This window comes from Anopheles arabiensis, chromosome 2 (assembly GCF_016920715.1).
Source record: "Anopheles arabiensis isolate DONGOLA chromosome 2, AaraD3, whole genome shotgun sequence".
NCBI classification, from domain to species: Eukaryota; Metazoa; Arthropoda; class Insecta; order Diptera; family Culicidae; genus Anopheles; species Anopheles arabiensis.
The window spans coordinates 16,697,970-16,725,832 of NC_053517.1; the positions used below are offsets into that span (position 1 = coordinate 16,697,970).

The following is a 27,863-nucleotide window of genomic DNA, read 5'->3' on the forward strand; positions in this document are numbered from 1 at the left end:
GACCTTTCCTTGATGATGATGCATGGCGTTCGATTACCATGCCATGAATACGGTTCCACCGCACATAACAGACCCGGCAATGGGAACTTATTGAATCATCCGGACATCATACGATGGCGCGATCAAACGCCATGCACCGGTATCGTTTTGGGAATGGTGGACGACGAATTTAAAGAGCCTCTAAATGAGGCTCCATCCCCGTCCGCTACGAGCACCGACCTTCTCCCCGCATAATCTCATGTGCGTGTTGCTTGCACAATGGTTGCATATTGTCGAATTTGTTTTGCATGCTTAAATGCTGTCGATCAGGCGATCAGCTTTAACACAAGGCGCCCGAAACAACAAAAAACCCGGCGCCCCGGTATCCTTGACCGTGAGATAGACAGAGAGAGAGCTCGTGGAACTGGCCCGGCGACAGCTCTGTCGCTAAACCTCCCCGCTCTTCCCTCTGGCAAAGTTGAGTGACATTTTTGTCGATACTATATATATATAAACCCTCGAGCTGTTGCCTCCACGCCACGGAAAAGCACCCGCCAGGAGAAGCGGGCAAGCAAATAAATAAAGAAATCATCATCGTCCCTCCATTGTTCGGTATGATTGATCGTTTGTCTGCTCGAATGGTCCCGCCGGGGATGGTCGTTTCCCCGTGTCCACAAGAAACGGGTCGGGGCACGGAGAAGAATTCGGTCACGAGTGGTTTCGCATTTCGAGCAGATTTATTGCACTCGAAACACTTTCGCGCCCAAAACAACGCCGCCTGCCGTTTTGAAGCGCGTTATGCTCGGTTCGGGATGATTTGGATGAAATATTTAGTCGATTCGGGGTCGGGAATGCCCGTAACCCGTCGTCTGGCGCGAGACTGAGGGAAAGCGCGAACGAAAAAAAACACGCACGCACGCACGCAACAACCACCGCTGCGTACTCAAATTTGTCGCTTTAACTGGCTGGTGGCGGAAAGCCGGCGGCACGGTCAATGTTTATGAGTGCGTGTTTGTTCCTCCTTCAAGCAGTGGTACCAAAAATAAACTGTTACTGTCAAAAGCAAAAAAAAAGAAGGAAACATTAGGATCCCAAGACACAAACACACATTCATTCGCAGTCAAACCGTTGCGTAAGAAATAACAAATGAATTGTCAATAGTTGGCGGCGTTTCTAGTAGTAAATAGTGGCCGGAGAAAGAAGGGGCACAAACGGGATGGAAAAAAAGCACGTAAAGCCCAAAGCAAGGGAGCTGGGTGGGGGGGTCTAAAGGGTGGCGGTGGCACACGATCAATCGACAAACGCGCGCGACCGAAACGCAAACCGCATTAAACGCCGAAAAGCGAACGCGCGCGCTAAAGTCATGAGACAGTCGAGTCATGTCCGACTGAATTATAACAGCTGATTCCACTTTAACTTGATTAATAGATACTTTTCGGCAGGCCGGCAAACCGGTCCTAGAAGTCGTAGGCCATTTTTTCGCCGCTCCCTGTCACCTTCCCGTACACCTCCCCAGTGCGTGTTTTTTTGCGCGCGTCCCTCATGGGGCGGGGGACGAGTTGTTCGAAGCGCCACCGCGTTGGACACCCTCCAGGCCCGAAAAAGGGCGTATCGAAGTGAAGTGGAGAGGAGGCGGTTTGGTGGTGGTGGTGGTGGTGGTACCAGGAAGACCATCCATCTTTTCCCCCGCTGTTCCCGGGCCAGTGCGGGGTTCGGTTTGTCGCGTTTTTCAAGGTTCCCGCCTGGCTGTGAGTGTGCTTTTTTCGGGCGTTGGACATTTTGGAGACCCTCGGAGAGAGAGCGAAAAGACAGCGGGGTTGCAGCGGGCGTTTGATCGTTATTTTTAACCGAATTTCGTGTTCATCCGTCATCCGCCCGTGTCCTTGACCGTGAATAGGCGATATTCTATGCGAAACGCATAGCGGCGGGCGGTCGACGCGACGCAGGGACGTGGTGTGGCACAACGATTACGCTGCAAAGTTTGGGCATTTGCACTATTTTGTTTTTTTGTTTTGTTTGGCGCGAGACGAGAACGGCAAACGCACGACCCCACGAGGCCCCGTTGTAGGTCAATGGCTGAGGAGTGTTTTGTTGTTGCTGTTTTTTGGTGTTTGGCGTGAAGCATTTGGACGTTTGCAAACCTCCGCTTCGCTCCGTGCGCGCTCTGCACAAAACCGAAAGCGAAAGCGTGCGTGAAGTAATAATAAAATCGCCCCAAAAACACCACGAAAATAATGGTCCCTCCCCACGCCTCAAAAGTGTGTCATGCCGACGCGGTGACGTGTGAGAGTGCTGGGTTGCGATCGGTTCCAGCGTTTCGATCGGTTCCGGCTGGTTTTAGCCTGCTTTGCTGGGGTTTGGAGATGATTATCCACCTTTCGTTTGATCGCTCGATGAAATTCCCCCCCCCCTCATCTCCTCCTCATGTTTCTCGGCAGGGGGTGGCTTTTTTAATGTGTCAAAAACAAGTAAAAACTCATCCCAAACACTGCTGCATCGTTGCCTCACGCGAGTACTGGCCCAAAAGATTGTATCCCGATTGCGATGATCGATTACGGACGATCGCAGCGGGACGAGCCGTGGAGTGAAAAGGGATAGAAAAAAAAAACGGACATATTTCTTGTTATGCTTTTTAATACACACTCGCAAACCCCCGTCACCCTTAGTTTTATGGCTGTTAAGACAAGAAATGAAGCAACGAAGCAACAACAGCAAAAACAATCATAAAAACGGAAGGAAAGACCCCTGCGGGACCACTTACAGAGAGAGAGAGAGAGAGCAAGAGAGGGAACGGTAGAGCGGGTGGAGGCATTTAATTTTTCTTAAAGTAATAAAACTTTGGGCCAAGGTTGGAGGGGAAGGAGCAAGAAGCATAAACTCAGTGCAACTGCCTTTACTCATCCGGCGAGCGGACCTTGCCGTGCTCGATTGCAGCGTGAGCATGATAGAACAACGATCCGCTTTAGCGATGGTTCTGGCCCGAATGGCGGTGGCGGGGAGCAGCAAAACAAAACACTTTTACTTTCCCATAAAATTGATAGTAACATCCATTAAAACGCCGTTGCCGGGAGGAAGTGCTGACCCGCGGTGTGACGGTGGAGCTGGTGGCCGATGGTAACCTTGTAACGCAATGGCGAGTTGCTTAAACCCTGGTGCTAAAGCTTGAAACACGACGATGACTTTGAGTAGTTGGTTATGCTGTTGGTGTTATTGTGTATGGATATGTGTGTGTTGTTTTGTACGATCCTTTTTAATTTACTTTGCTCGTTAATTCATCCACGGCAGCGTGTGTCATTTCGGGCCTGGCTTGCCACTGCTACTCCGTGGAAGAAAGGTACACTCATCAAAAAAAGTACCTCCTCTCCCTCTACTATATCTCTCTCCTCTCGTTACCCCTGGGGTGATTAATATTTAACAGATCGCTTGATTTAAGATCGCTCGTAAATAGTAAACCGGAGGTGGTGGTGCCAGTAAAGCAAACAATTGTACCGCCAGCACCATGACCAAGGACCTCCGCGGTGTGATCGTAAGTTATTTTCACACACCACAAACGGTAAGATCGCGGGAGAGGGAGTACTACCGGTGTATGTGGTCAACCGGCCGCTCGTAATCCTATGACGTACGAGATGGCTCTTTATTGGACTGCCTGGCGTGTGTGTGTCATGCACACATGAATCATGCGATTGTTCGAACCCGGGGCCAACCGGGCAGATGAGGCAGAAGCGAAAGTATGTTACGGTGACTTGAACGAACCAGCAAGGCTGGTTGTTGCATTGGAAGGAGCTTTTAAAGCCGTTAATATGAGAGCATTTGTTACATTGCACCCACTTCCATTCTCTCTTTGTGTGTGTGTGTGTGTGTGTTCTTAAAGGGCATTCCAGGTAAAGGGGATTTTTACGAAAGTAGTAAGTAATTTCCATCTTAAACTCCCTGAGATGATGGGGCGGTATAAAAAATACTCCTTCTCTCGACACAACGAAGATGATGGTAATGATGATGATGATGATGATGATCATTGTTATTAAGCTGAATACGATTATTGGTAAAAGGGTTTCGAAGCTATTTGTTTGGCGAGTATAATCCCCCACACACACACCCACAAACGACAGTCGTCCCAGCGTACTACTACTCACCAGCATCCGCGGGGTCCATTCCGGTAGGGGGTTGCGCCGACAGGGGTCCAGGGGTGCTGCCGGAACCGGGCGACCGCACGTCGTCGTTCAGCTGCCCGGTGTACGATATCGATGAGCTTGGCGGTCTCTGTTGGCACGATGGGGGGAGGGCGAAAGAGAAACATGATTAGTTTGTGATGTACAGGTGCAAGGCGTCAATTAACATGCACGAATCGTTACGACTAGCGACAAACTAACTAAGCTACTACTACTACCAAAGGTACAGCTACAAATGGAATTTACAGAAATGAAAAAAGAAACAAAAAAGTGCTACAAAAGTGAACCAAAAACCGAATAACTTCAACGTTTCATTCCTCCTCCAAACAAGTGCGTAGTTCGTGTGAAGTTACGTTTTTCTGATGTATTGGATCACGAGATTATCGCGATGCTGGTTGAAAATGGAGCTGAAAATCGAAACTGACAGCTTTTCCGGCTGTGTCGACGGCGGGATGGCTCGGGGGGTCCGAAACGGTTAAGCAAACCTCGGGCTCGACCCAGGTCCCGAGTAAATTCCCGGGACCGTAATCCGTGGGCTATCGCGATTCGCGCGGCCAGCGATGCGGAAAATATTGATGCGAAATTTATCACGTCAAATTGTGAGTTTTCCCGGGGTTTCCATACCCCTGCTGCTGCTGCTGCTGCTGCTCTATTGTGTACCGTGGCGGCACACGACACACGTGCGCGTGTGAGCTTTGGTGTGTTGTGTTGTTTAGCCCGTGCCCGAGGATTGCCCGGCGCGCGGCAAATGGTTCGTTCGGTGTTGTGGTGGTGAAGGAAAAAGCGCAAACGGAGCGCAAAGCGAGATATCACCGCAGGACGTGCAAAAACGGGGGTTCGTTGGTTTGTTTACCCGGCGTGCGTACACCACAATCCGCGGGTGATCGGCATTTGTACACGGTTGTACGGGCAGACCTCCCAGTAAAAGGCTTTCCAGCCGATTGGATATTAGCGTCATATCGCCGGAAACCTGGGATCAGCGATTCGCACGAAGGGTTGAGGGAAGGAGGAGAAAAAGGGAGGGAGGAGGGAGGGGTATATCAATTGTATGAACCTGTTTGGGCTGGGTTCGTTACACATTTCTCGCATTTTCCCCGCCACGTTTTGCTGGTGCGAAAATATGGTAAAATTTAATAAACACAATCCACGGGATTTTTATTTTTTCCGCTTCTTCACCAGCACCAGCTTTTCCCTTGGTTCAGTTTTTTTTTGGCTGCTCGCTGTGAGCCAGGGGGTTAGGCAGCATGTGAGCATGGGGGGTGCCTCCACAAAGGGAAGCACGGCGGCGGACCGACCGCGGGAGCAAATCAGGTATGGCACGAGACTTGCGTCCGTGGTTCGTCGCTAGCTAACAAAACATTCATTTTCCCGGCGGGGTGTCGCTGGCCAGTTTCAGCCGCGCTGCGGCGTTGCGGCCATTCCACTTGCAGGAAGCGAAAGGGGTTCCTAGCAGCGGACGACGAGCAACGGGGACGAGCAGCGAACAAAAAGGTCAAAACCGAATAACCCAAAAAAAAAAATCAAACATTTTGAATGCCCCATGAAGCCTTCTGCGGGTGTGCGCGGAGCCACACCAAGGGCCCAAGAAGATCACAATCACATACACACACACATACACACACACACGCGGGAGAAGGAGGCTGAAAATGAAGAAAAGAAATCCGTCCCGCAATCGAACCCCGGGCGGTGTAGACGGACGGGACCCGCGCTCTCTAAATCCAATGATTTAGTATCCCACTGGGATATCGTTAAAATGACTCGCCTGATACCGATCAGAGCACAAGGAGGAAGGGGGGGGGGATCAGGTTTGAATTTTCCTGCCTTAACGCTCCTCCCGCCTTGCGTCATCATCATTTCAAGCGATGGTTATTGTTTTGCTTCGTTCTTCTTGCCCATTTGGTCTTTGGACCGGGCGAGGCGGTCGGTGGCTTTGGTTAAATGGTTCCTCTCTGTGGTCCTCATTGGACGGTAATAATTTCCCACCCGAGGAACGAAGGAATGGTTGGGGGGGGGGGGCTGCATGCGTCCAGCGGCGTAGGAATCCTGCGGTGCGCTGCGCGCTGTGGCAATCCGTCCCCTCCCGCTCGGTGGGTCCGTTCCGTAATGCGCCGATTAACGAGTTGAAATGGAAAAGAAATAATAATAACACCGCCTGGACAATGGGGCGTATGGTCTCGCAGGGTCTCGAGAGCACCGTCGGAGCAGTAAGCGGCCGCTGATGATAATGGTACAAAACTAAACATCACACAATCGTTATGCACAGCGACACCAGTACGGGTCGTCCCTTTCTTAGGTACACGTGTTAGGCGTGTTAGGCTTTAACCTCAGCAATGACGCTCCGCGCCGAATGAAGAAGACGCTGAGGGAAGCTTAACGTATATAATTACCGATCTTGAGAGGAGGCATTTGTCCAGGTATTTTGGGTTGGTGGGTGGAACTATAAAGCCTCTACCCGTTTGCGAGAAGTCTCTGATTCTGATGCTCGAAAAGCTTCTGATGCTGGGATATATTGGGGATCAATGCACACCCGAACCCATCACAACTCATGCATTTTGAGAAGAATTAGAGCAGGCTGCAGTTTTGAGACACTCGGGTTGTTCAACGTGTCCGTAGTGATTGAATTTGTTTGCATCCTTTCCTTTCCAACAGCGCTGCAGAGTCAATATTCGCCATTGTGTCCGCAAACCTTTGTAGGTTCGAGAAGGTTGTCCGGGGCTTTTTTTGTGTCTCGTTCCTCGGCTCCCAGTTGACACAATATATAAATATACTCCTCCCCGAGGCGTGTCAGGACAATGTGTCACCTCGGCAAACATGACATGGGGCGAACGTTTGATTTGGAGATCCCGTTTTTCCCTTGTCTTTTTGTTGTTGTTGTTGTTTTCGCTCGGCGTGAAAACTCTGCTTACGGGTCCCCGTTGTGTGACAGTGGAAGATACACCAACTGTGCACGACTGTGGACTGCCAGTGTGCGAGTAGAATGTAGAATGTGGGTGGGGGAGGATGGGATTTTTCAGTCTGACAGCGCCATTTTGTTGGTTTTTTGGAGAGTGCTGAAATGTGGTCCCCGAACCACGAGCACAAGGACCCCCACGATGGCATGTGTCTGTGTGGATGGGTGTATGTGTGCTTAACATCGAGCGTACGGTAGGAGGATGATGTCTCTGCAGCGTAAGTCCTAATCCCAGGATACACTCTGCTGCTGTGCTGGTGGTTTTCATCCATTAGACAGCAGCTGGTTGTGCGCTTCCACACCGAAGGACTCTCGGCACTCGGAGTATCTTCTGCAGACGGGCAAACCCGGCACCCCCGGCGGGCCCTTGCGTTTGGCGAAGGATGCTGAGCGCATATTTATGTAGGGCAGCTTCAATTCGGCAACCATTCCTGTTGTTCATCTCCGTTCTACACACACACACACACACACACACACACACACACACACACTCGCCCGCTGGAGTGTTTCTGTTCCCCTGTGAGCACTTTCTCCACTTAGCACCGAAACGGAGTGCGAGTTGTACGGTTGAATTCGAAAATAAAAGAACCATTCTTTCCCTTCGTCCCACGGCCTCCATTTCCCCGCGGTGTGACAGAGCATCAGGGACGAGGTAAACAGTCTTCTCCAAAATGGCTCTCTCTCTCTATCGTGCGCCTCTGCCCGTCCTGGCAAACCTGCACCACGACGAGATCTTGAGCCCCGGTGCCAGTCAACTATGAAATTCACCTGTGAGTTAGACCCACCGTCTCCCACTGACTGTTTCCCCAAATTCTTGAGGCTCTCGCTCGCCTTCGCCAAGAAAGCACCAAAAAGGTCTTGCCTTGCTGTGTGTGTGTGTCCCGTGTGCCGTACGCGTTCATCTTTTTCCTTCCCCCGTGGGGATTCGGTGGAAGCCGGGGCGAAGCCTCAAATCCCACCGGAGAAAACAGCGAGCAGTGGCGGGTGTGGGGATGAGGAAATGAGTCCGCCATAAATCACTCACCCTCGCCGTTCCTTGCTTTCCACGTCGGTCGGTCGGTCGGTCGGTCGTGCTGGGGATTCCGCTTGTACCGTTTTTCCTGGCGACCAAAAAACCGGAAAAAGTCCTCCCTACCCCCCCCCTCCTCTTCTGCCCTCTGCACCCGCACCTTCCTTCTGCTACTTTCGCCCGAAAAATGGACCAATGTGTAGTGTGTGGGGTACCAGGAATAAAGCAGCAAGATTCTTTCTCTATCTCTTCACTTTCCCTTCCCTTCCCTGCCCGTCCCTCCCAGCACCGGCATTCCCATCAGCTCGACAATTTTCTCGGGTCTGCGGAAAAACAAAGAATTCTAATCAAAAAACCGTTCCAATTTCGGGTTCGCTTTCGCTTTGCCTGTGTGCTGTTGTGCGCCTTCGTTATGGATGTGTGTTGATGCTTTATATTTCGGCGTGCTCCCGGCTCGCCCCCTCTACACCAGTCCCTTTCCCCTCTCCTTCTCGTACCTATTGTGGTACGGTGGTTGCTTTCGTTCGAAGATTCTTCTTTTCTATTATTAGTTCCTCCCTCACAGCACACACACACGGTACGCTGCTGTCGTCCCATCTTCTGCGGTGCGGTTCGTAGCTCCCACCTAAATCTCCGACCACCTCCCCCTCCAAGGCCCGGGGTTTTCGAGAGGGGGGGGTTTGTTTCCCTGGCTGCCATCCCATAACTCAGGTCGCCCTGCAGAGGGTCGCATTTTCTAATTTCAATAGATACACATCGCTTTCCAATGTTTTAATGCCACGTGTCTCCCCCCCACCCCCCTATTCCCTGTCCACTCCGGTCCTAATGGTCGGCTGTGGGGAGCCGGAGGAAGTAAAGAAAGGTGGCGCACAGGACAGACGCGGACAAGTTATGCTCCTTATATTTTTTGTTTCTTCCTGGGAGTGCTCTGCTTTTTTTTCTCCTTTCTGCTTCTTGCACTGTCCTCCTGCCTTTCGCCGTACGGTTTGTTTCTTGGATGTTAATGAACCTTCTTTCTAGGCTGCTGCTGGTGCTGCTAAGATTTCTCATCACGTTTGGAGGTTGTTAGTCTTGGGTGTGCGTTTTTTTCTCTCTCGTTCGTTCATTTGCTGCCCTTCCCATCCCGCGGCCCATTGGTTCTTTATTTACAGCGTTGGGGGATTGGCTTTTTTTTGTTGTTCACTGTTGTTCTTACTCCCTTTTCTCATCGGCCCCTTGCGCCCCGCTCAAAGTGCAATTTAATTTTCGGGAAAAAAGTACCCTCTTAAAAGATGACGTCCAGAACTCTCTCCCCGAACGCCTCTTTCCACGAACCTCCACGGTGAAGGTGGCGACTAAACGATCGTTATGCGGTCGGTTGGGCCCCCGCCGAAGCCGGAGGGATCGCTTATTTTCCTCCTCCACGCACGCAGAGGCGGGAAAATTGTCTGACAGAGCCAGCGTCTCTAGGGGGTGGATGGGCGGAGGGGGGGGGGAAGTATTGTAGTAGGTGAGAAGTGCCGCTTTTCACTCTAAATGCCGTAATGCCCCCGTGTCCCTCGTGCGGTGTGGGATAGGGAGTTTTTTTTCGTTGTTGTTGCTGTAGTTGTGTTCGCTACTTTGGTTTCAATCCATTTTCTTATTTTAATTTTCAAATTCCCGTTCCGTTCCCGCCCAGCCCAGCTCGCGTGAGATGCTGCCCGGTTAAGAACATGTGGATTTAACGGCGTTCTACGGGGCAACACCGGGTGGGCAACGTGGGGGGGAGGAGACGAAATGAGACAGCGATATTTATATTGCGGGTTTCATATTGAAATGGCGCATACACACACACACAGGCACTAGGGAGAGTGTTGATCAAGAGTGTGAAAACCGAAATGATCTTATTGAAAAGAAGGATTCGTTAATCCGTCTCGGTTTTCATATGCTATTTCGGCGCAGCGCGTTTACCCCTTGACAACCGCATCGAACCGCCTGTCAGTTATAATTTAGATCTTCTCAGGGCCTGCTTTTTCCCCCGTCTCGTGGGGTGTTGTTTTTTTTGGGTTTTGCTTTTGGATATTGCCTTACCACGCGAGGCTGAGCGTGAAGTCGTCGAGTTTTCCTTTCCGAGGTCGATTTGCTGAGACGGATGGATGTTGCGGAAGACTCATATTTGTCTGTATGTCTGTATGTCTGTGTGTGTGTGCACAGAAAGCAAATCGATTCCATCTGCCCGTCGAATGCGCTCCAGGTTTGGGGCATGTAGGATTCGTTTCCCATTTTCCAGCTTGCCACACACACACAAAAAAGTGCAAGCCGGGGCAACGGCGCATAATGATTTGCACATTGTGTTAAAAACCGTTTGCCGTTGGGATGTGCGCCACGCTATATGCTTCGATGGTGGGAAACAAAAGCCTAGAGCAAGGCGAGAGCACCACCCAACACAACAAAAGGAGTAAGATCAGCAACAACATCGAGAATCAAGCAAGAACAAGAGAGAGAAAGGAAAAACGGCTAAGAAGAAAGCAAACAAACAAACTTGCCCGCGCATTTCATTTAAATAGCTCCTCATCAAAAGTAGACACATTGAAAGTGCATTTCCGTTACAGTTGTAGCGTGAATTTTAAATTATATCCAAACCTGGGCAAAAACCCCTCCCCCAGATCGGTTTTGAGGTAAAAAACAAAATGACTGTCGGTGTGTGTGTTTGATTGTTTATTCGATTTAATATTGTACCGAAATCGGAATTGTCCAGAGGAGGAGGGGATGAACGGGGAAACATTAAACAGTTCATGTTTCCTCCCCTCTCCCCATCCCCGACGGGTTGGAAAGAAAAAGGGCCAAAACTTTTCTGATCGATTTCAACGTCAAACACACACAGACACACACTTGCTTTAGTGCTTTAAAGTGTCACTTTTAATTTTCTGCTTGACAATGAACACAAACAAAAGGAAACATTTGCGCTGGAAACGTGTGTTACAATGGCGCACAAAGGTGGAAAGGTGGAAAAACTTTGCACGAAAAATAACACGCTTCAAATTCATTACACGGTTGTGCGGTGGTTAATTTTCGATGGAAAATCGAACGATGGCGTATGGCGGTGGGGTGGGAGGAGCAGGCAGAGTACTGCGAAAAACGTCAAGTTAAAACAAAGCAAAACAAACCAAAAAACAAAACAACTGTCGAAGAAAACATGGCGTCGGCATGGAGACGTACAAATGGCGGCCTGCTCAACGATGCTGAGAGTGCATGTGTGTGTGTGTGTGTGTGCATTAAAACAACAGCACACACACACGATGTGCGTGATGATTGTTGTTCTGTTTGTTTGTTTGCTTTTCCAACTTTTTTTCTTTGGTTCACTTTCATCGCACCCCCATTTAGCCACCCGTCCCCCGCAGTTTTCCACCTGCAACCCGTTTTTCCGCTCCCTTTCCGGCAGCCCAAATGGGACACAGGGTTGAATGTTCTGTGGTGACATGGTAAATATTTTAAGTGCCCCTTCTCTTGGGGGCACTCTTCTTCATTCTGTTACCATTGGCACGCGCGCGCGTGTGTGTTTCGCTTTTCCCGCGTTTTGTTTTTGACAATTTGACAATGTGCCGTTCTTTTTTTGTGTGTGTGTGTTCGCCCCCCAACGGCAGGGTTGTGTAAGGGAGGAAAAGGGTAGGGCACATTTTTACCACCAAACCCTGAACTGCCGAATCACGCAGAACAATTATTTGTTTTGCGCAAACGGATAGCGCACCCAGCGCGCGTGTTCTGCTCCCGTTTTTTCGGACACTTAATCATTGCGCGCCAACAAACACATACACGCACATGCACAGGGCGAATGATGGGGAAGGTTTGTGTGTGATTTGGTTACGTTTTTTCCACCACTGTTGCTACACCGCTGCAAGCCAAACGGCCCAATCTTTTGCCGCGTGCGTGTTTATGAAGCTAGCAAGTAGAATGGCTGGTTAATGTGCCCGGACGGGCAGCCAGCTTGTGCGAAGAAAAGCAGTGCAATGCAAACACGGCTTCCACGTCCATCTTCAACCCGAAAAGTACACACACACGCGCGCTGGTTTTAATTGATTAATTCAACAGATGACACCCCCGGTGGGCTTATTTTTGGTTGAAGGCAGCACCAGCAATCGAAAACAAAAAAAAAAGTGCTAAAATGAAGTAATCGGTTAACCAGCGGACCCGAGCCGATGAGAGCGAGCCTGGCGAGTGCGGGGAAAGCGTCACAAGTGCGCGCCGCGCGCGCTGTTGCGGTGTCGTAAAATAAATTATTCAGCATCATTTTCTGTCGAGTTAATGATCCAGTTTCTATTTTATATATTGTGTGTGTGTGTGCGTGTGTGTGTGTGAGCATGTTTTTGGTTGCCTTGTTCCGTGCTCCGTTCGGAGCTCAGTGGTGATGTGCATCGATAATTTACGATTGCGTCCCGGAGTGCAGTGCCGGAGTGCCGGGAGATCGATTGATTAAATGTTTAAATGTTTCCCCGCCGCCATCGACAATACGGTTGAGAGGGAGGGAGGGAAAAAATCGTACGTTTATTTGTTATGAGAAGAAGAGCGAAACAAACACGGCAGGCAAAGGAAGCACACTTGTAAGGAAGCGGGGCCGCCCCGAAAAGGTTATCAGTGCGGGCGCGCACCGCTCCAGTTCCCGCTTGACAGGCAGCAGCGCAAGGAGGCGGGCGGCTGCTGCAGCTCGATGCATCATGCTTGTTGACTACAAGAAATTAGCTCGTAAATTGCGGACTGTGTTACAGGCAAAACGTGCCCGGGCACAAGCAAACCATGCAAAATGCAATCCCCCATGCACAATCTGTTCGGAGATGCTCGTGTGTCCGATTTGTGTTGGCAGGATGGCTAATTTAAATAAGCAAAAGCATCAATCCAAACCTTTGAACCCCGTGTGCTTTATGTGCTGCAGAAAAAAAAAACAAAAAGTGTTTGCAAAAAACAGCACCCACAAAACACCCTCTCGATGCCATCTGCATGCGGTGGGATATGCAATGCAACCCGCAGGCCATCTTTAATTAGCAAGCGCGCGCTCGAAAAATTCGAACCACCGGGGCCCGATGCAACCGATGCTCGCTATTTAAAGTGTGTCCGGGTGTGAGCGTGTGTGTGTGTAGTTTTAAAGGCACCTTTAATAGAGCTGGGGCCACCCAGGCCACCCTCCCGCCACGTACGTGGGGTGGAACAGTGCATTTTCCCCGCGGCCCAAAAGAGCCTCTTGTCCCGCGTGTGGGCCGCGGTTTAAAGTGCGTTCTCGAAAATTTATGACGAATAAAACCTTCATTGACCTCCTGTTCCGACGACCTTCCCGAGCGCACTTCTCTTTGTCTCCGTTTCCCTCCACCTCGCCGCCCCGTACTTATTTGTCCCATACGTTTTGCTAAATGGGTCTTTCGAATCGCGGTTTCCCCGAGCGCCCGCGAGCAGCCCCAGCGAGAGCAGCGCGCCCCATGGTCAACTCGCCAAAAGGGGAGAAAATCGATTTTCCTTGCAGCAGCCAGACGCGTATGTGTGTGTGCAGGTTGCGTTTGGTGTGTGGCCGGAATTTTCGTCCATATTCCAAAACTTCCCCAAACACACACACACACACACACACACACACACACACACATACACTCATCCCTTGTGTGAGCGTGTGTGCAGCTAATAGATTGTTTGTTTTTGGCCCCTGTGCATGCAACGGCGATGATGCTGCTGCTGCCCGTGATGATGCACAGCTACAGCTATAGGCTTCGTGCACGGTCGCTATACATTTTGCGCGGCCTGTCGTCGGTGGTGCCGTCGGTTAAAACGACCGAGCCGAGTCTACGTTTGCAGCAGTGCAGAGTGCACACGCAGAGCCGCCGGGAGATTGCAGCTCCAAACACGCTGGCTTAAGAGGTCGCATTGCATTGCATTGCAGCAAGGGATCATTGCAAAGCTGCTCTCCTCGGCTCAGCTCAGCTCCCTGTGGCTTTACCGCACCACCCTTTAACTCCACCCGGGCCCAACCGCACCGGGATGGAACTTGAGAACTCGGCACCGGCCACCAATAATAATGGTGGTGGTGGTATTCGCGCAGTCTTTTCCTCCCGCTCGGTCGGAGTGGTCGTGGGGGGGGGGGGCGAGGGGGCCGTCTATTATAATTGCTCATTTTTACTTCGCTTCCTTCTTCTTCTTGGTGCGCGAATGGGGCGCGTTTGTAATGGGGTCTGGGAGCGAGGTTTAACGCACAAGCTTCTTCGTTTTTTTTTTCTTTTTGCCTCCCCTTCCAACCGCTGTGTGTGAAGCTTAAGGGGAGCCCATTTGGCCGTGCTTTGGTTCATATCTTTTATACCGAGCTAACAACCACATCCCTGCCCCCCTTCCCTGCCCACCTGCCCGCGTGCCATTGTTGAAGGAACACATTTCTCCTCCCTCCCACACACACACACACACACACACTTGAGACACTGTGAAGGATGCGACACACACTGGGCTCAAGCCAGAAACGCATGGCGCGAAACACTTCACGGCCTCGGCGCGCATACGAAGGCCTCTGCGTGAAAGTTGAAGGCGTAGCTTCGGAGCCTTCAGCAGAGACGGAGAACGTCGGGGTTGGGTTTGGGGATAAAAAGAAGAGGGCCGAAGCGAAGGAAAAAGATACGCTGTGTCATGGTCCGCTTCGTGTAAAACCATCACGCATAAATTAGAATCAGCGAGTTGAAGTTTATTCACATAAATTAGTCAAGAAAGCAAATGGACGGGGTGTGCGCGAGCGGATCAACAGTGGTGGTGGGCCCGCTGGAGAGGACCGGGACGCTGGGGAGCCCTCTGAGGCCGACCACTGAGTGACCACACTGCCGGGACCCTGCGCGAAAAAAAAAGGGAAGCGAACGCAATTGGACGCCGAATAATAAGGTTAAGAGGGGCTGCTTCAAAAACGTGAAGAGAGAAGCGGATAAAGAGTGAACAGATGAGAGAAGAGAGCTCGGGGAGGGGGTGCAAAACGCTGTAAAGAAGTAAGAATTAACCATGCCTTTGCCTTACCAAAAGGGAGGAGTAGGGGAGGGGGATGAAATGCACCACTTGCCGCGGTGCGGCAGGGAAGGTGCGGAAGGTGATAATGAGGGATGGTAAGAAATCGGACAGACAGCAGGACTGCAGTGCGATTGGAGGAGCAATGGAGATCGCTCAGGCTAAGAAAAGATGTACACACACACACACACGAGCGCGAATACGCACAACGTCCGATTGAACTGATCATCTGATGCGTGCGAACAAAGCGCGAACCCTCCCCCTCCCCTCCCGCTTCCCCCACCCCCTAGCAAAGAGCAGAACAAAAACCATGTGAGAAACAGTTCAAGAATATTCGTTAAGCGAACGAAAGAATTAAGAACCGAGCAACGAAATGGAAGAAAATAAGAAGAAGAAGAAGAAGAGCGAGAAAACAGCGAATTAAAGTGTAAGAAAAGGGCAGCAATGCACACGGGAGGGAAAGAAACAGCAAGCGAAGGAGGTAGCACAAAAACAGAAAAAAGAAGAAGAAAATAAGACGAAACATAAAAAAAAACGAAATGGCGAAGAAAATGTTTGATTGAAAAGTAAATGAAAAGTACGCAGCAGCAGCAGCAGCAACAAAAAACACAGAAGAAAGAGAGAAAAAAAGAGTTGAAATAAATGAGAAAATGATAAAGCGAAGCAAAGGAAAGGGGAACAGAAAACAGAAGAAAACGAGGATTTCGCTTCCCTGACAAACAAGCGCATAACACTCGCGGCCCGGTACGTACGGCAAGGAGGCAAACGCAACGCTCGCAAGCAAGCAAAGCAGCAGGGTAAAACAAATGCGAGGAAATAAAAACGGCCTCAGACAAAACAGATAAGTAGACTGCGAAGACACAGAAAGTGCAACAGCAGCAGCAGCAGCAGCAAGTGAGCAGCGCACCGGACGTAACCGAAGCGGAATGAAGTACGCACGCACGAACGCACACATACACTGATGGGAGAGGGAAGGAGAAAGGGGGGCATGCTTACAGAGCAGCCCTAATTACACATCCCCCCGAGAGTGGTGGGGAGGGGATGCAGGGTACGCAAACTGCAAGCAAAGGGCCACAGACCCCCGCGCGCAAGGAATCGGCATCGAATGTGATTTAACCAGCCCGATAAATCGAACGGATGATTAATAAAGACCGTGGTCTCATTAAACGTCTGGGCCAGTTACGTACCGATGGCCACCGCCGACCTCCCTCTGCTGCCTGCCCTGGCAATGGTTTCGTATTTCGATTTCGCCGCTCCACTCCAGCCAGCGCCCGTTTTGCGCTAGCCGATAGTTTTGCTCACTGTGGTGTTTGCTCCGCGCTAGGCAGAGTGAACACATACCAAGAGTGATGATGCGAAAGGATAAACCCTTCGCCAGCAAAAGCCCGACGCTAAAGACGCTCGTCTTGCGGGCACAGCGGGAAACAAGCGGCAAGCGCTACCTGGCAGTCGCGAATATTATATTATGTATCCCTCATTACGATTGCATTACATAGTGCGGCGGATCGTCTACTTCGGCCTGCTCCTGCTAGCTCCATCCTTTGCGCCGTGGAGTTTGAAGGAGTTTGGTAAATGGTGGATCGCATGTTGACGCTGCCACCAGAACACGGCCACTGTCACGAAGTTTCTCGCACACACAGACACAATCAAGCAGACACACAAACGTCAGAATCGCGAAGACCGAGCGAAAAAGGGTCGTTGACTGGCTCCTGTTGGGACAGAACCCTGTGTATGTGTGCGTGTGCGCGCGTGTGTGTACTCCGGTTAAGAAATCCTTTTGCGAATCCAATCCAGCACACCGAGGGGGCAGTGCAAGCGAGACAAATCGAGACGAAATAGCATTTTGCTGGGGTGAAGAGACTACTAGACGTCACTGCGCGGGGTGGAGTGCGCATGTGCGCAAGGACACACGCGGGTGAAAGAACAGGAAGAAAGTTTGTGTAGCTGTGCGGGGTTTGCATCCCTTCCGCCACGGACTAGAGGACTACGCGCGCACACACACACGCTGCTGCTGCTATTGGTCTCCGAATTGGCAAACCGTTCGCCGGTACATGCGCAAAAAGGACGGTTTGCCGTTCGGTACCGCGAAGCCGTTGGGCGAAGGCTCTTGGTTTGCTGGGCGAATGTGCGAATCATTGCGTGTTGGCTGCTATGGATGTAGATGTGCATTAGTGTCGGTTGGTGGTGCGGGTAGCTTTTCTTTTCTCTTCACCCTCCTTAGCGAGAAGTGTGTCGCTCTCCTAGCCTTCTTGGGGCCTTTCGCACACAGCAGCAAAAGCGCCAGCAAACCAGCCCTATATACATTGGAGTGAAGTTCAGCCTTCTTCCTGTGCTGGCGTATTTAACTCTCTCTCTCTTTCTCTCCTTGTCTGTGAGTGTGTGTGTGTGTGTGTTTGTACTATCACATCCCCAACACTTGGGGAGCACAGCGGAGGACCCTTGCTGCGAGAAACCGTACATCTTACGGCTCCAATATTCGTCCTTTGTGACACGAAGAAGCCCGAACTCGGGGCTTATTCCATAATACCATTGCCTCCGCTTTGCGCTACGCTACACCACCACCACCACCACCATCATCACCATCCGGGCCCAACAACCGGTGGCCCTCCCATGGCAGTGCCCGACAGGCACGAGTGATTTATGTGCATCTATCTATTTGCCTCTCTAAAAGCTAGCCAGAAAATGAATCCTTCCCTCGCTCGCCATAGCGTTCCCGCCCCTCCGGTTCGTTCCGTCGGCTGCCGTGGGGTCGGTAATGGCTTTTTCCCCGGCACGCGGGGTTATTTTTCCATTTCCCTGCTCGCTGCCAAGGTCGACATTTAATGTAACAACAGCAAACTTCCATTCCAAGTGGAAGCCGTGGGGAGGGCGACCGAGGGAAGGATCACATTGTAGCGCCGCCTAAGCGGACACAACTTCCACCGTCGATGGCCACAGCGATGGCCACAGTGGCAAACAGCAGTCCGAAGAAATGTGTGTGTGTGTTTCCCGCGCATCCTTCGCCTTCCCCGTGGATGTTTAAAGGTTCTTTTTTCTGTCAATCTAACTAAGAGCGCGCCTGTTGGCCCCGAAATGCAGCATTGCGAGTGGCTTTAAATTTCGAATCGAAAACATGGTTTTTTGTTTGTTTGCTTCTCCCACAATTGCAGCAAAACAATCATGATGGATCATTGCCTATTTCAGCTCACCACCACCCTCCTCCAGGCGGCCGAAAGAGAGAATGTCACGTCACGTGCCTCCCGTGCCTCCCGGGTTGGACAGGCTTGGAGGTGAATTTGAATTCTGCTGCTACTCTGCTGTGTAAACTGGGGCTGTATGGTCCGCGTGTCCCGGTAGCACGAAGACGACGTAGCCCGACGGCCGACCCACGCCTGCCAGCCTAGCGCCGTCGGTCGCAATCGTCATTGCCGTTATCGCGATTGTGCACAATCGTTTTGTAACCAAAAATGGCTCATACAACAAATGCTGGCGCGCTGCTGCTGCTGCTGACTGGCAGTAGCCACTGGTAAACATTTATTTTCCCTAAGCCTCGGGAATGTGTGTGTGTGTACGTGCGCGCGCGAGAACCATAGATAAAGTAAACCTCTCCGGGGGCCTCGTGAGTGGTGATCTGCTTACGCTGCCACAAACGCTGCCATGGAGCAGGCTTTGTACCTTTTTTTTTTGGGTGTTTTTTCCAGCTCACATTTTTTCCCCATCGTTTTCTTTTTGGTTATTGTTGTTTGGAGTGGTTTTGTGCTAGCATTTAATGATGTTTGCTAGCAGCAATATATTCCACCAGTGAACGCTGTCAGTCCTAGTCTGTGTGTGTGGATCGGAAATGCAAATAGTTTGCCTCAACAAATTTTTGGAGTTGCAGGAGGCTTACGGCCGTGAGGATCGGCGGAAGAGGGCAGTGTACACTGCTGCCGATCTTATTCCCAGATAGCGTGATATGAATTTAGTGGAATTAGTGTGTCTGAAGTGTCTAGCTGCTCGGGGATAGGCCACAAACCAGCAGAGATATAATAGACCCAACCCAACCCGAATCGTAAGCCTAGAAAACAGCCAAATCCAAAATCCCTCCATTTACCCCGTTCTTTTGGTGGGCCTGCTGTTGTTGTTGTTGCGGGGACTTGCTTCGAGCGGTTTTTGGCCGAAATGATGTAGCAATGTGCTTTCTGCTGCCCAAGAAGTCGGCACAGCAGGTGCCAGTTTCAAGCGACCAGTCTCGCAGTCTTGTACCAGCGGGATATGTGGGAGACGGTGTACCGAGGCACAACAGTGGTCACCTTTCATAAAAAAACACCACACCAGAGGCCTCCACAGCTCATGTCGTGGTGACATGTTCTCTTGTCAAACTCGAAAATGCGCCAAAGCAAACGCCCTTACGGTGTGTGTGTGTGTGTTTACCTTGCTCACCAATGTGCCACCGAGCCCGCCAACGGGCGCCTCACGCGGTCGCGCATTAAGCGTTTTAATATCTGAAGTGTGTTTGGGCGGGCATTAAACCGGGATTAGAACCGGGCATGGTTGTCAGATTGCGCTTTGCCTGCGCTTGTATGTACGTTTAATTGTGTCTTCACCAATTGGGCCGCTTTGCGTGTGCACTCGCTCGCTATAGTTGCGTTGTGGAGTAGCTCCATCGCTCAGTAGGCGGCTCAATTTGTATTTGGTTCGCCTGCGTTGCAGGCTCCATCTGACGCGAGCAGTGAGGTTCCGTCGCTTTATCGCGACGCGAAAATTACATGATCGATTTTTAAGCAGCACTGATTTACGCGTTATCTTTCGGGTTATTCCCCAAATGCTACCGCGCCCGACATCGATTTGTCGAGGCTGTGCTCCGGTTCGAGCTGTCGCCGCTTGTTTGGAAGATATCTATCGCCCTATTAGATGCGACCATTGGTGTGCGCCCACTGGTACAAGAAGGCATGGGTGCAGGAGTAGACGGCAAGTGGGGGGAGTCCTCCATTGCACGCGTTTGCAAACAGTAATTACACCTATCGAATCTAAAGCCGTAACGAATTGTGTATGTGTAGCGGAAGGGTCCATTTGTACAGCGTGATTGCAGCTTGAATGCGTTTCCGTATGGAATGATGCTTCTTTTTTGTCCCGTTGTCATGTGTGGGTGTCTGCAGAACGTGCCTAAGCATGAAATTGTATTCCAGGCGGCGAAAGAAAGCGGCAACTGTTCGACTCATTACGCACGAAGGCCATGGAGAACAGCAAATCGGGTGAGGTGGAGGAGGTGCGAAGAAGTAACAACCCTTCCTCTTCCCATCGGACACACTCGCCCAGGCACAGCTTGCCCACACAACGGGCAGTTTTGTGCAGTCTCATTTGCTTTAGCTCGGTCGTTGGGCATCTAACATCGCACCAGACACACACACGTTAGGGGCCTTAGGCAGCGGGCGAATAAGTGTCGGGGGTATGATAGGGTTGCTGCTGCCGGTGCCTTCTGGCATTTGGCGGACGGATTGCCGGACGACAAGCGACCAACGACCACTTCATTCCAGACCCAACCCCAGCGAACCTCCACCATGGCAGTGTCTCGTGTGGTCTCCGCCGAGTGTCGTTAATCAAACACTTATTGATGGGGTAATTTCGTTCGTTTCGTTTATTTCCATTTGCCTTCATTGACGCCATTGTCGACGCCGTGAACGACTGATTCACAGCGTCGTGTTTGTCGGCCGTCGAAATCAATGTGGGTGTGTGTGTATGTCTGTGTGTATGTTAAGGTTTTTTTTCTACATTGTCAAGGTTTTAATGTCGGTTCGATATTTCCTATAAGCTATCTTATAGCTCGTCATATTAAGATTAGCTTTTGACATAACGAAGCTCAAAATCCCGTTGCGGGTACACCATAACGTTCCCATGGTTACAAGTTGGCAGCGTTGTTTTTTTTTTCATTCTTCTCCTTCCGCGGACTGATGATTGGTCCGAACACAGCGCCGCGTTTTGAAGTGGTTTTGGCGTTGAAGTGGTTGAATAAGTTTGGCGGTGTCGGGCAGTACTATTTGACAGCTCGTTTTCGCGCGCATTTCCCCCCAAAACATGCACGTGATTTGATTGCTGCTTTCCGATTAATGGAATGTTTCTGTTGTTTTCGTTGTTGCTGCAGAGGCTCCACGACAGCAAGTCGTTCGAACTTTGACTGCCGCTCTTAAGCAGTAACCTGTAAGTTGTAACATTGTGGCGAATTGAAGTTTGCACATAAAACTTAGAATTCAACAGAAATATTAAAAGTGAAACGAGAGGCGGTCGAAAGAAGATTGTTAGGAACAGAGCGAGCGTTGCAGTGAAGCATTGTATGCGGAGGGCGAGTTTTCATCCGGATAGAAATTACTTCTCCCGAAGGTGGCAAAAAACATACACCACCAAATTCCATTCAGAAACGGCTTCGACGGAGTTACCGAGAGCGAGAGCTAAAGGGATCGTAAAATAATCACCATAAAAATAAAAACAAGCCCACCGATGCTGCTGCTGCTGCTCCACCTTTAAGAGCGGCCCCTTCAGGACACACAGACACGGGGAGGAACCTCTGGAACCTCTTGAGATGTTTACTGCGACGTACGGGCAGCAGCTTCAGCTGATAGTACCGACGGATCAGCGGCCGTTCGATACTGCCGTTCGAGGAAAATGCATTAAAAAAAAGCAAGCGAACCACGGCTTGCGCATATTAACTCTTGTGCGTCAAGCCTTGCGTATCGGACATGTGTAGAAATTAGTAAAAATAGCTTTGCCGGTGGGGTTTGGTGATGGTTCATTCAGAATTTAAGCACCCCCTCCGCCTGCCTCCCATTCCACAAAAAAAAAAACGAAAGCGAAACTAGCGACCGCGCCGAGCAGCCGAGCGGCGGTCGTTAAGAGACACCCGGATCATCTCACTTCCAAAACTGACTGCCTGAACGGGGACGGGGAGGAGTGTGTTGCGGGATCGTGAAGTTTTTATGATTTGTAGCATAATTTGACGAGTTCCTGGGATCGAGTTTTGAAACCATTTGGACGTGGTATAGCGTCGTGTGTGTGTGTTGCAAGCAAACGAGAGCTGAAAAAGCCATAGCGCTCAGCGCAACAAATAAGCATCGTTTCGGGGCGTTTTCGGATCTTTGCGCGATTCCAGCGATGCTGATGATGATGAGCTGAGGTCGAACGATGGCGACAACGGTTCCTGGTTCTGGGCGATCTTCATTTGCTGCTGCAGCTAGCTGGTAGCTGGCGGACGAAAATGATGCAAAAATTTATGACCCTCCGCGGGAATGCTCCTGCTGTATCCCATCGCGCGCGTTTGTGGCGTGAAGATGGCTGGTTTTTTGTTGTTGTTGCGTTTTCATTCCCTTCCCGTTGGCCGCGTTGCCGCTCTCGAGCGCTTCGGGGTGGCTTTAATTTGTTCCCTCCAAGTGCAAGTGTCGTTTGGGGTCTTCTCGCCCAATCTTTCTCGCAAACGCAAGTATCCGAAAGAAAAAAAAGCAAACGCAAAACCTCATTCAGATTCTCCAGATCGTTTTCCGGCTCGTTAGCGTGGTTTTGGGTGCTTCTGCTGCTACAGCAACCAAGTGCCAAAATGTGGCAACATATTTCTTGCGACGGGGCACGTTTGCCTTGCGGAACTATCTTTCCCTTTTTTTTTTGCGCAGCAACATGAATCACATCATTTCGGCCTGCCGCCTGTGCACAAGGTGTGTGCTGCTGGATATTGCTTCTTCGCAATTTCGAGCAATGTCGCAACAAATGGTTACATTTTCCACCGCGTGCAAGCACCAGCGGGGGCCAGCAGCAGCCAGTGGATGGGAAAACCATTTGTAACGTTGGCACACTCCCCATCTCCCTCTTCCCTTCTGTCTGAGCCGCTTTTCCAGCGTCAGAAAGCGCTCGCTCATTCATCGGGAGACGGCCGTAAATGTTGTTTCGATGTTGCACATCGCAAGCCACACATTACATTACTGCTTCCCTCCCGGGAGAACGGATATCAGTCTGCAAACGGGGACGGGGGGGAAGTTTCGGGCAAAGGAAAGTGATACGGCTAAGTGATGAATTGATCAAAAATTCACTTTCGCAAATGCCATTTGCAGCCCGTCGTGCCCCCGTCACCCGCAAAACCAGCACGACTGGGGCTGGCGCGCGCGCGCGCAGGGACACAAAACGCATTACAGTCCTTTCCCTAATTAAACCATCGTCCTAATGACATTCTCTGGTCGGTGCTGCCGGTGCCAGTGGTGGTGGTGATGGTGGTTACGACTAGTGGCGTGCACGATTGCCGTCAAGGGAGCGGAAACTGCCCCTGCCGCCACCCTAGCGCTGGAGACAGATGGACGGATGGATGGGACCGGGATGAAACTCTCGGTGGCGGTGTGTCGCTGCGTCCTGTGTAACTATGGGTATGTGTATCTTCTTTCCAATTTCCTTCCAACCGTGTGGGTGGGATGGGTGTGTCATGTGTGCGCCCAGAACCAGAAGGAGGATAATCATGAATAATGTATTGTCCAAGTCCGGGACCGGTCGGACTGACTACGTTTGCACCCTTCGTCCTTCGTTCGTTGCGGATCTGTCGGTGGGATCCAATTTATTGAACTGCTCAATCTTCGGGCCCCCGAGGTCAGTACAGCCGGTACGGACTCGGTGACGGACTGTATTACTAGCGAGATGTCGTGTAGTTTTTTCCTGCTCTTCTGTTGCTTCTGTTCTGTTGGAGCTCAATTTGGCATCGATCTTGCAGCCTTACCCACCAAAACCCGGTACGAAAATGCAGTAGCGCTAGTGGCTTATCCGGCTCAGGCGCAAGAAGATGCAAACCGCACACACACACACCCCGCCGGGATGGGTGGAATATTTGTACCGCCGTGTGCGTGACCGTCTTCCGACAAATCTGTGTCTTATCAGGTAGAATAATAATAATGCAATATCAATGTATACGCAGCGGTGGAACGGGGGCAGTGAAACCAAACTCTCCCCTCTCGCAACCTGCTCGGTAGAGCAGGGGGGCTGATTGAAATCCTGGCAGTTTGATGTATTGCGAGCAATAAATAATTCGCTCATCGGTTTCGCCTTGTCGCGGGCGGGACGGAACTTCATTTGGAATTCATCGCGCAATGTTGGGGATTTTGGGGGGAAGGGCGGCGTTGTTGCCACAATCCGGAGATAATAAAATTACATGTAATCGTGAGCGAGGCTAACAGTGACAACCGACAGCGATTTTTTTTTCGCGAACATTGGTGTGTGTGATTATTGATGATCTTTGGTACGGATTTTGGTAGAATGGCAGCACAAAAAAATATTAGGGAAAAAGGTGTCTTTAGTCAGGGAGCGAGGGAGAGTTCAATCAACAAACTTTGGAGGAGAGTTTTCCCACACCCCATCCCCGAAGTTTGATTTTGTTTTAGCTTTTAATAACTTATGGCTAAACAAAAACAAATAGGGAGCCCAATTTCTTATGACAACGGAGCATTGTCTCACCTGCAAACAGAGCGCCTTATTATGCACTGTTCGGCATCCGAACGCAGCGAACCTTGTGCACACAAATCAGAGCCATTCAGAGTGCCACGAGCAACGGAAACCGTTCGTAAATCGAGCGTATCATAATCGAGAGAGCGGCTAAGGTAAGGCGTGCAGTGGCAGCAGCGACCGGAATCATATGGCCTGCATTATGTTAATTTTTATTTCTGAGGTGCTGCATGCCCGTCCTCCCGTGCCTGTGTTCCTTTAAAAGTTGCTCGCGTCAAACAACAACAAAAAACCCACGGACTTATGGTTTTGTTTTGTGTGTGCTACTCCTGCCCTCTATCGTAATACCCTCCACAACAAACAAAGTCATTGTGTGTGTGTGTGTGTGTGTGCACGATAACAATAAAATACTAATACCGATAATATAATAGGTTACCATATAATAACAATAATAATCACACTCTAAAAGTAACAAAACCACGCGCGCAGCACGCCCCGAAGGGACACCATCCTCCGCCGGCTGCGGCAGCCTGCTTCCTCCCACACTCACCGACGGTGGCCAGCGGGAACGAGGTGACGGAAGTGTCAGCCCTGTCATAAAAAAATCATCCAACCTCAATCTCCGGTGGGAATATCGGAGCAACAACTCCGCGACCAAGGGCGCGCGGGTTCGTCGTCCGCGCACTGGAGAGAACTAACGCTTGCAAATCTTGCAGCTTCTTTTGTGTTGAATGTTGGGTGTTTTTTTGTTGGGAGAAGAAGGAGGAGCCGTTTTTTTTTATCCATTTTATCCATCGCCAGCAGCCTACTTTATGTGAGTGTTTAGCAGTGGGAAAATTGTTCAAAACTGTTGTTAGTTTAAAAAATACGACTTTTAGCAGTGGGGAAGAATACACAGCATTACATTTGGGCTGTTTCTATGGTTGTCATTCTAAGAAAGGTTGTTGCGAAGTGTGAGGAAGAGCTATGGTTGAACCAACCCACACAAAGGGAGGTAAGATGGAAAAACCACTTCTCCCGGTTGGTTGGACGCTTTTCTGGAAGCTTTTCCCAAATTTAAACGGAATTAGGCGAATTGTTTGCTGAAAAGCGCAACGAAAAATGAATTTTCCTAAGTGAAACGACCTGCAAACCTCTTTCCTTTCCCCCCACTGTGATGCAGAAGGTCGCAAGGAGCAGTGTTTCGCTGCGGGGAAAAAGGCACAACAGAACAGGCTTAAGAAATGTTTCCTCGTCAAACAAAAAAAAATAAAAAAATGAAGGAAAATACACAAGAACGCACAAAAGCGTTTAGAAAACACCCCAGAGAAAAGCATGAATATTATACGGCATCAGGCAACTAGGTAGGAAAAAAACACAAAAAATAATACAACTAAACCCTACGCAAACCGTGCGCGCACACACAAGTCAACTTTTTGACTTATGACCGTCCCATTTTTTGTTTGTTGATTTTTCCCCCGCACGCGCACTTTTCCGACGGTGCCGGTTCGTTCTTTCTCGTTCTTTCTCGCTTCCCTAATTTGAGTCTGCACCCTGTAACTGGGCTGATTTGTTGTGTTTGCTCGTGCCATTCGGGAGGCGCTATCGGCACGCTCCTTTGGCAAAAAGGCGGGGAGGAAAAGGAAGCAGGAGGGGATGATCCGCCTTCGCAACATTTGCCCAACATCGTTGCTCTAATTATTCGCCTTTTTCGCTTTTCGTCCTACGTCAGCGCGTTTTTTTCTGTTCGCTTCTCCGGGTAATGCGGCTAAAGCGCCGGAATCAGCGAAATCCGAAGTTTTGCGGATCTTGCCCCTTTTTTCCCGGCGGTGGCCCTTAGTGTAAATACGCACCGGCACGCACGGACACACGCACGAACAACCCGGATAAAAAAAGAAAACTTCGGGTCCTAGTGTGTGTGTGTGCGCGGGCGGGTTGGCTGCCTCGCAGGAACGTGATAATATTGGATTTGCATTTTAAATATTTGATATCGGTTTCCCCGCTTTTTATCCTCCACTGCCCACTTCTCCAGCTCCAGCGGCCTACCTTGGTGAGGGTTTTCAAGACCCCGGCACCGTCCTTACCCACAGCCTCAACATAACGAGGGTAACATGGCGCAAAACTGTCAAGCGAGTGAAGGGACGCATACCGTACAGCAGTGCCAGGGTTCTGGCTTTCTGACTTTTCCGCCTGGGTAAAGTAATTTCCAACATGGAAAGTGAAATCCACCCCTTTACCCCACCCTCTCGCCACCCCTTTTGTTGATCGCCTGCCTGCCCCGCACACAGCTACGGCGAAGGGAACGGAAAACCCAGGGCACAGGGAATAAAACATTAGCCAACACCAAGCCAAGGCACGGGGGACGCCCGTTGTGCGTTTGTGCGTGAGAAAGCGCCGCGAGTGTGGCGGGCGGGAAAATGGGAAAGCAATGTTTAAATTTGGGCATTAATTATGTTAGGTAAATTTGTAACTTGATGCCACCAACGGGCAGATTGGGTTTGGTTTGGGGAAGAAGCGGCCAAGGCTTCGGTCCCTGCCGATCCCGCCGTCGATTAGTGGCGTTGCGTCGGGGGGGCCCTTTGGTGACGTGTGACGTGATTGTCAAATGAATAACAATTATTCATAGTGTGCCGCGTGACGGTGTGTGTGAGGTGCGTAGTAGGCTGAAGTTTGGAAAGAGGGACGCGTTTGTAAAGTTTGAGGGTGTTTTGAATATTTTATTCTAATCAGTGTACGTGCTCACTTGCTAAATGAGCAAACAAACGGCCGGCAGATCTATGTTTGCCGTGGCAGGTATTGCCAATGTGTGTATGTGTGCGTTAGTGTGCGCAGACAGGAGAGCAATTAACGGTCGAGAATATTGACAGCGATTTTCCTGACTTTCCACTTCTTCGATGGGTGTTTTTTTGCCTTTTCAAAGGCCTGCTGTCGGTGATCTTCGGCCGAATCTTCGTCCTCATTACCCGGCATTGTGTGGGTCGCAAGTTGGGACTTCGCTGGCTTGGCTGCCAGCGTAAGCCGGACACCATCCACTGTGCACTGTCAACGGGCGTAAGTAGATAAATTTGAAAAATCGTCCTAATACCCGTCCCAAATGGCTTTACTCGTGATGGGATGCGCTTCCAGCGGCTTACAAGCAGCGCTGCCAGCAGCAGAGGGTGTGCGAGAGCGAGAGTATCAAATTTTCAGCATAATTACCCCTTATCGATGAAAAACAGCACAATAGAATGGCAAACATTGGTTGGCACGGGGGTAGGGGGTGGTGGTAATGCAAACAGACTGCTAGAAGACTGCCTTTTTGCCGGCATTGTCCCCCCCTCCTGGTCTGGATAGCAAGTGTTCGAAGGGGAAGGATAATATTACAGCCTTCACCATTCCGTCCAGCATC

The 27,863-nt window shown here is 50.5% G+C and overlaps 1 protein-coding gene across 7 annotated transcripts in view; it reads right to left on the reverse strand.

Annotated features, from left to right (window-relative positions):
- Positions 1-27,863, reverse strand: part of LOC120895539 (homeobox protein homothorax) — a 188,262-nt gene that overhangs the window by 57,903 nt on the left and 102,496 nt on the right. For all 7 annotated transcript variants that reach the window (XM_040299022.1, XM_040299019.1, XM_040299024.1 and 4 more), the window contains one exon: positions 4,113-4,239. In XM_040299022.1, coding sequence (XP_040154956.1) covers positions 4,113-4,239 — 127 coding nt within the window. The remainder of the gene's footprint in view (positions 1-4,112; positions 4,240-27,863) is intronic.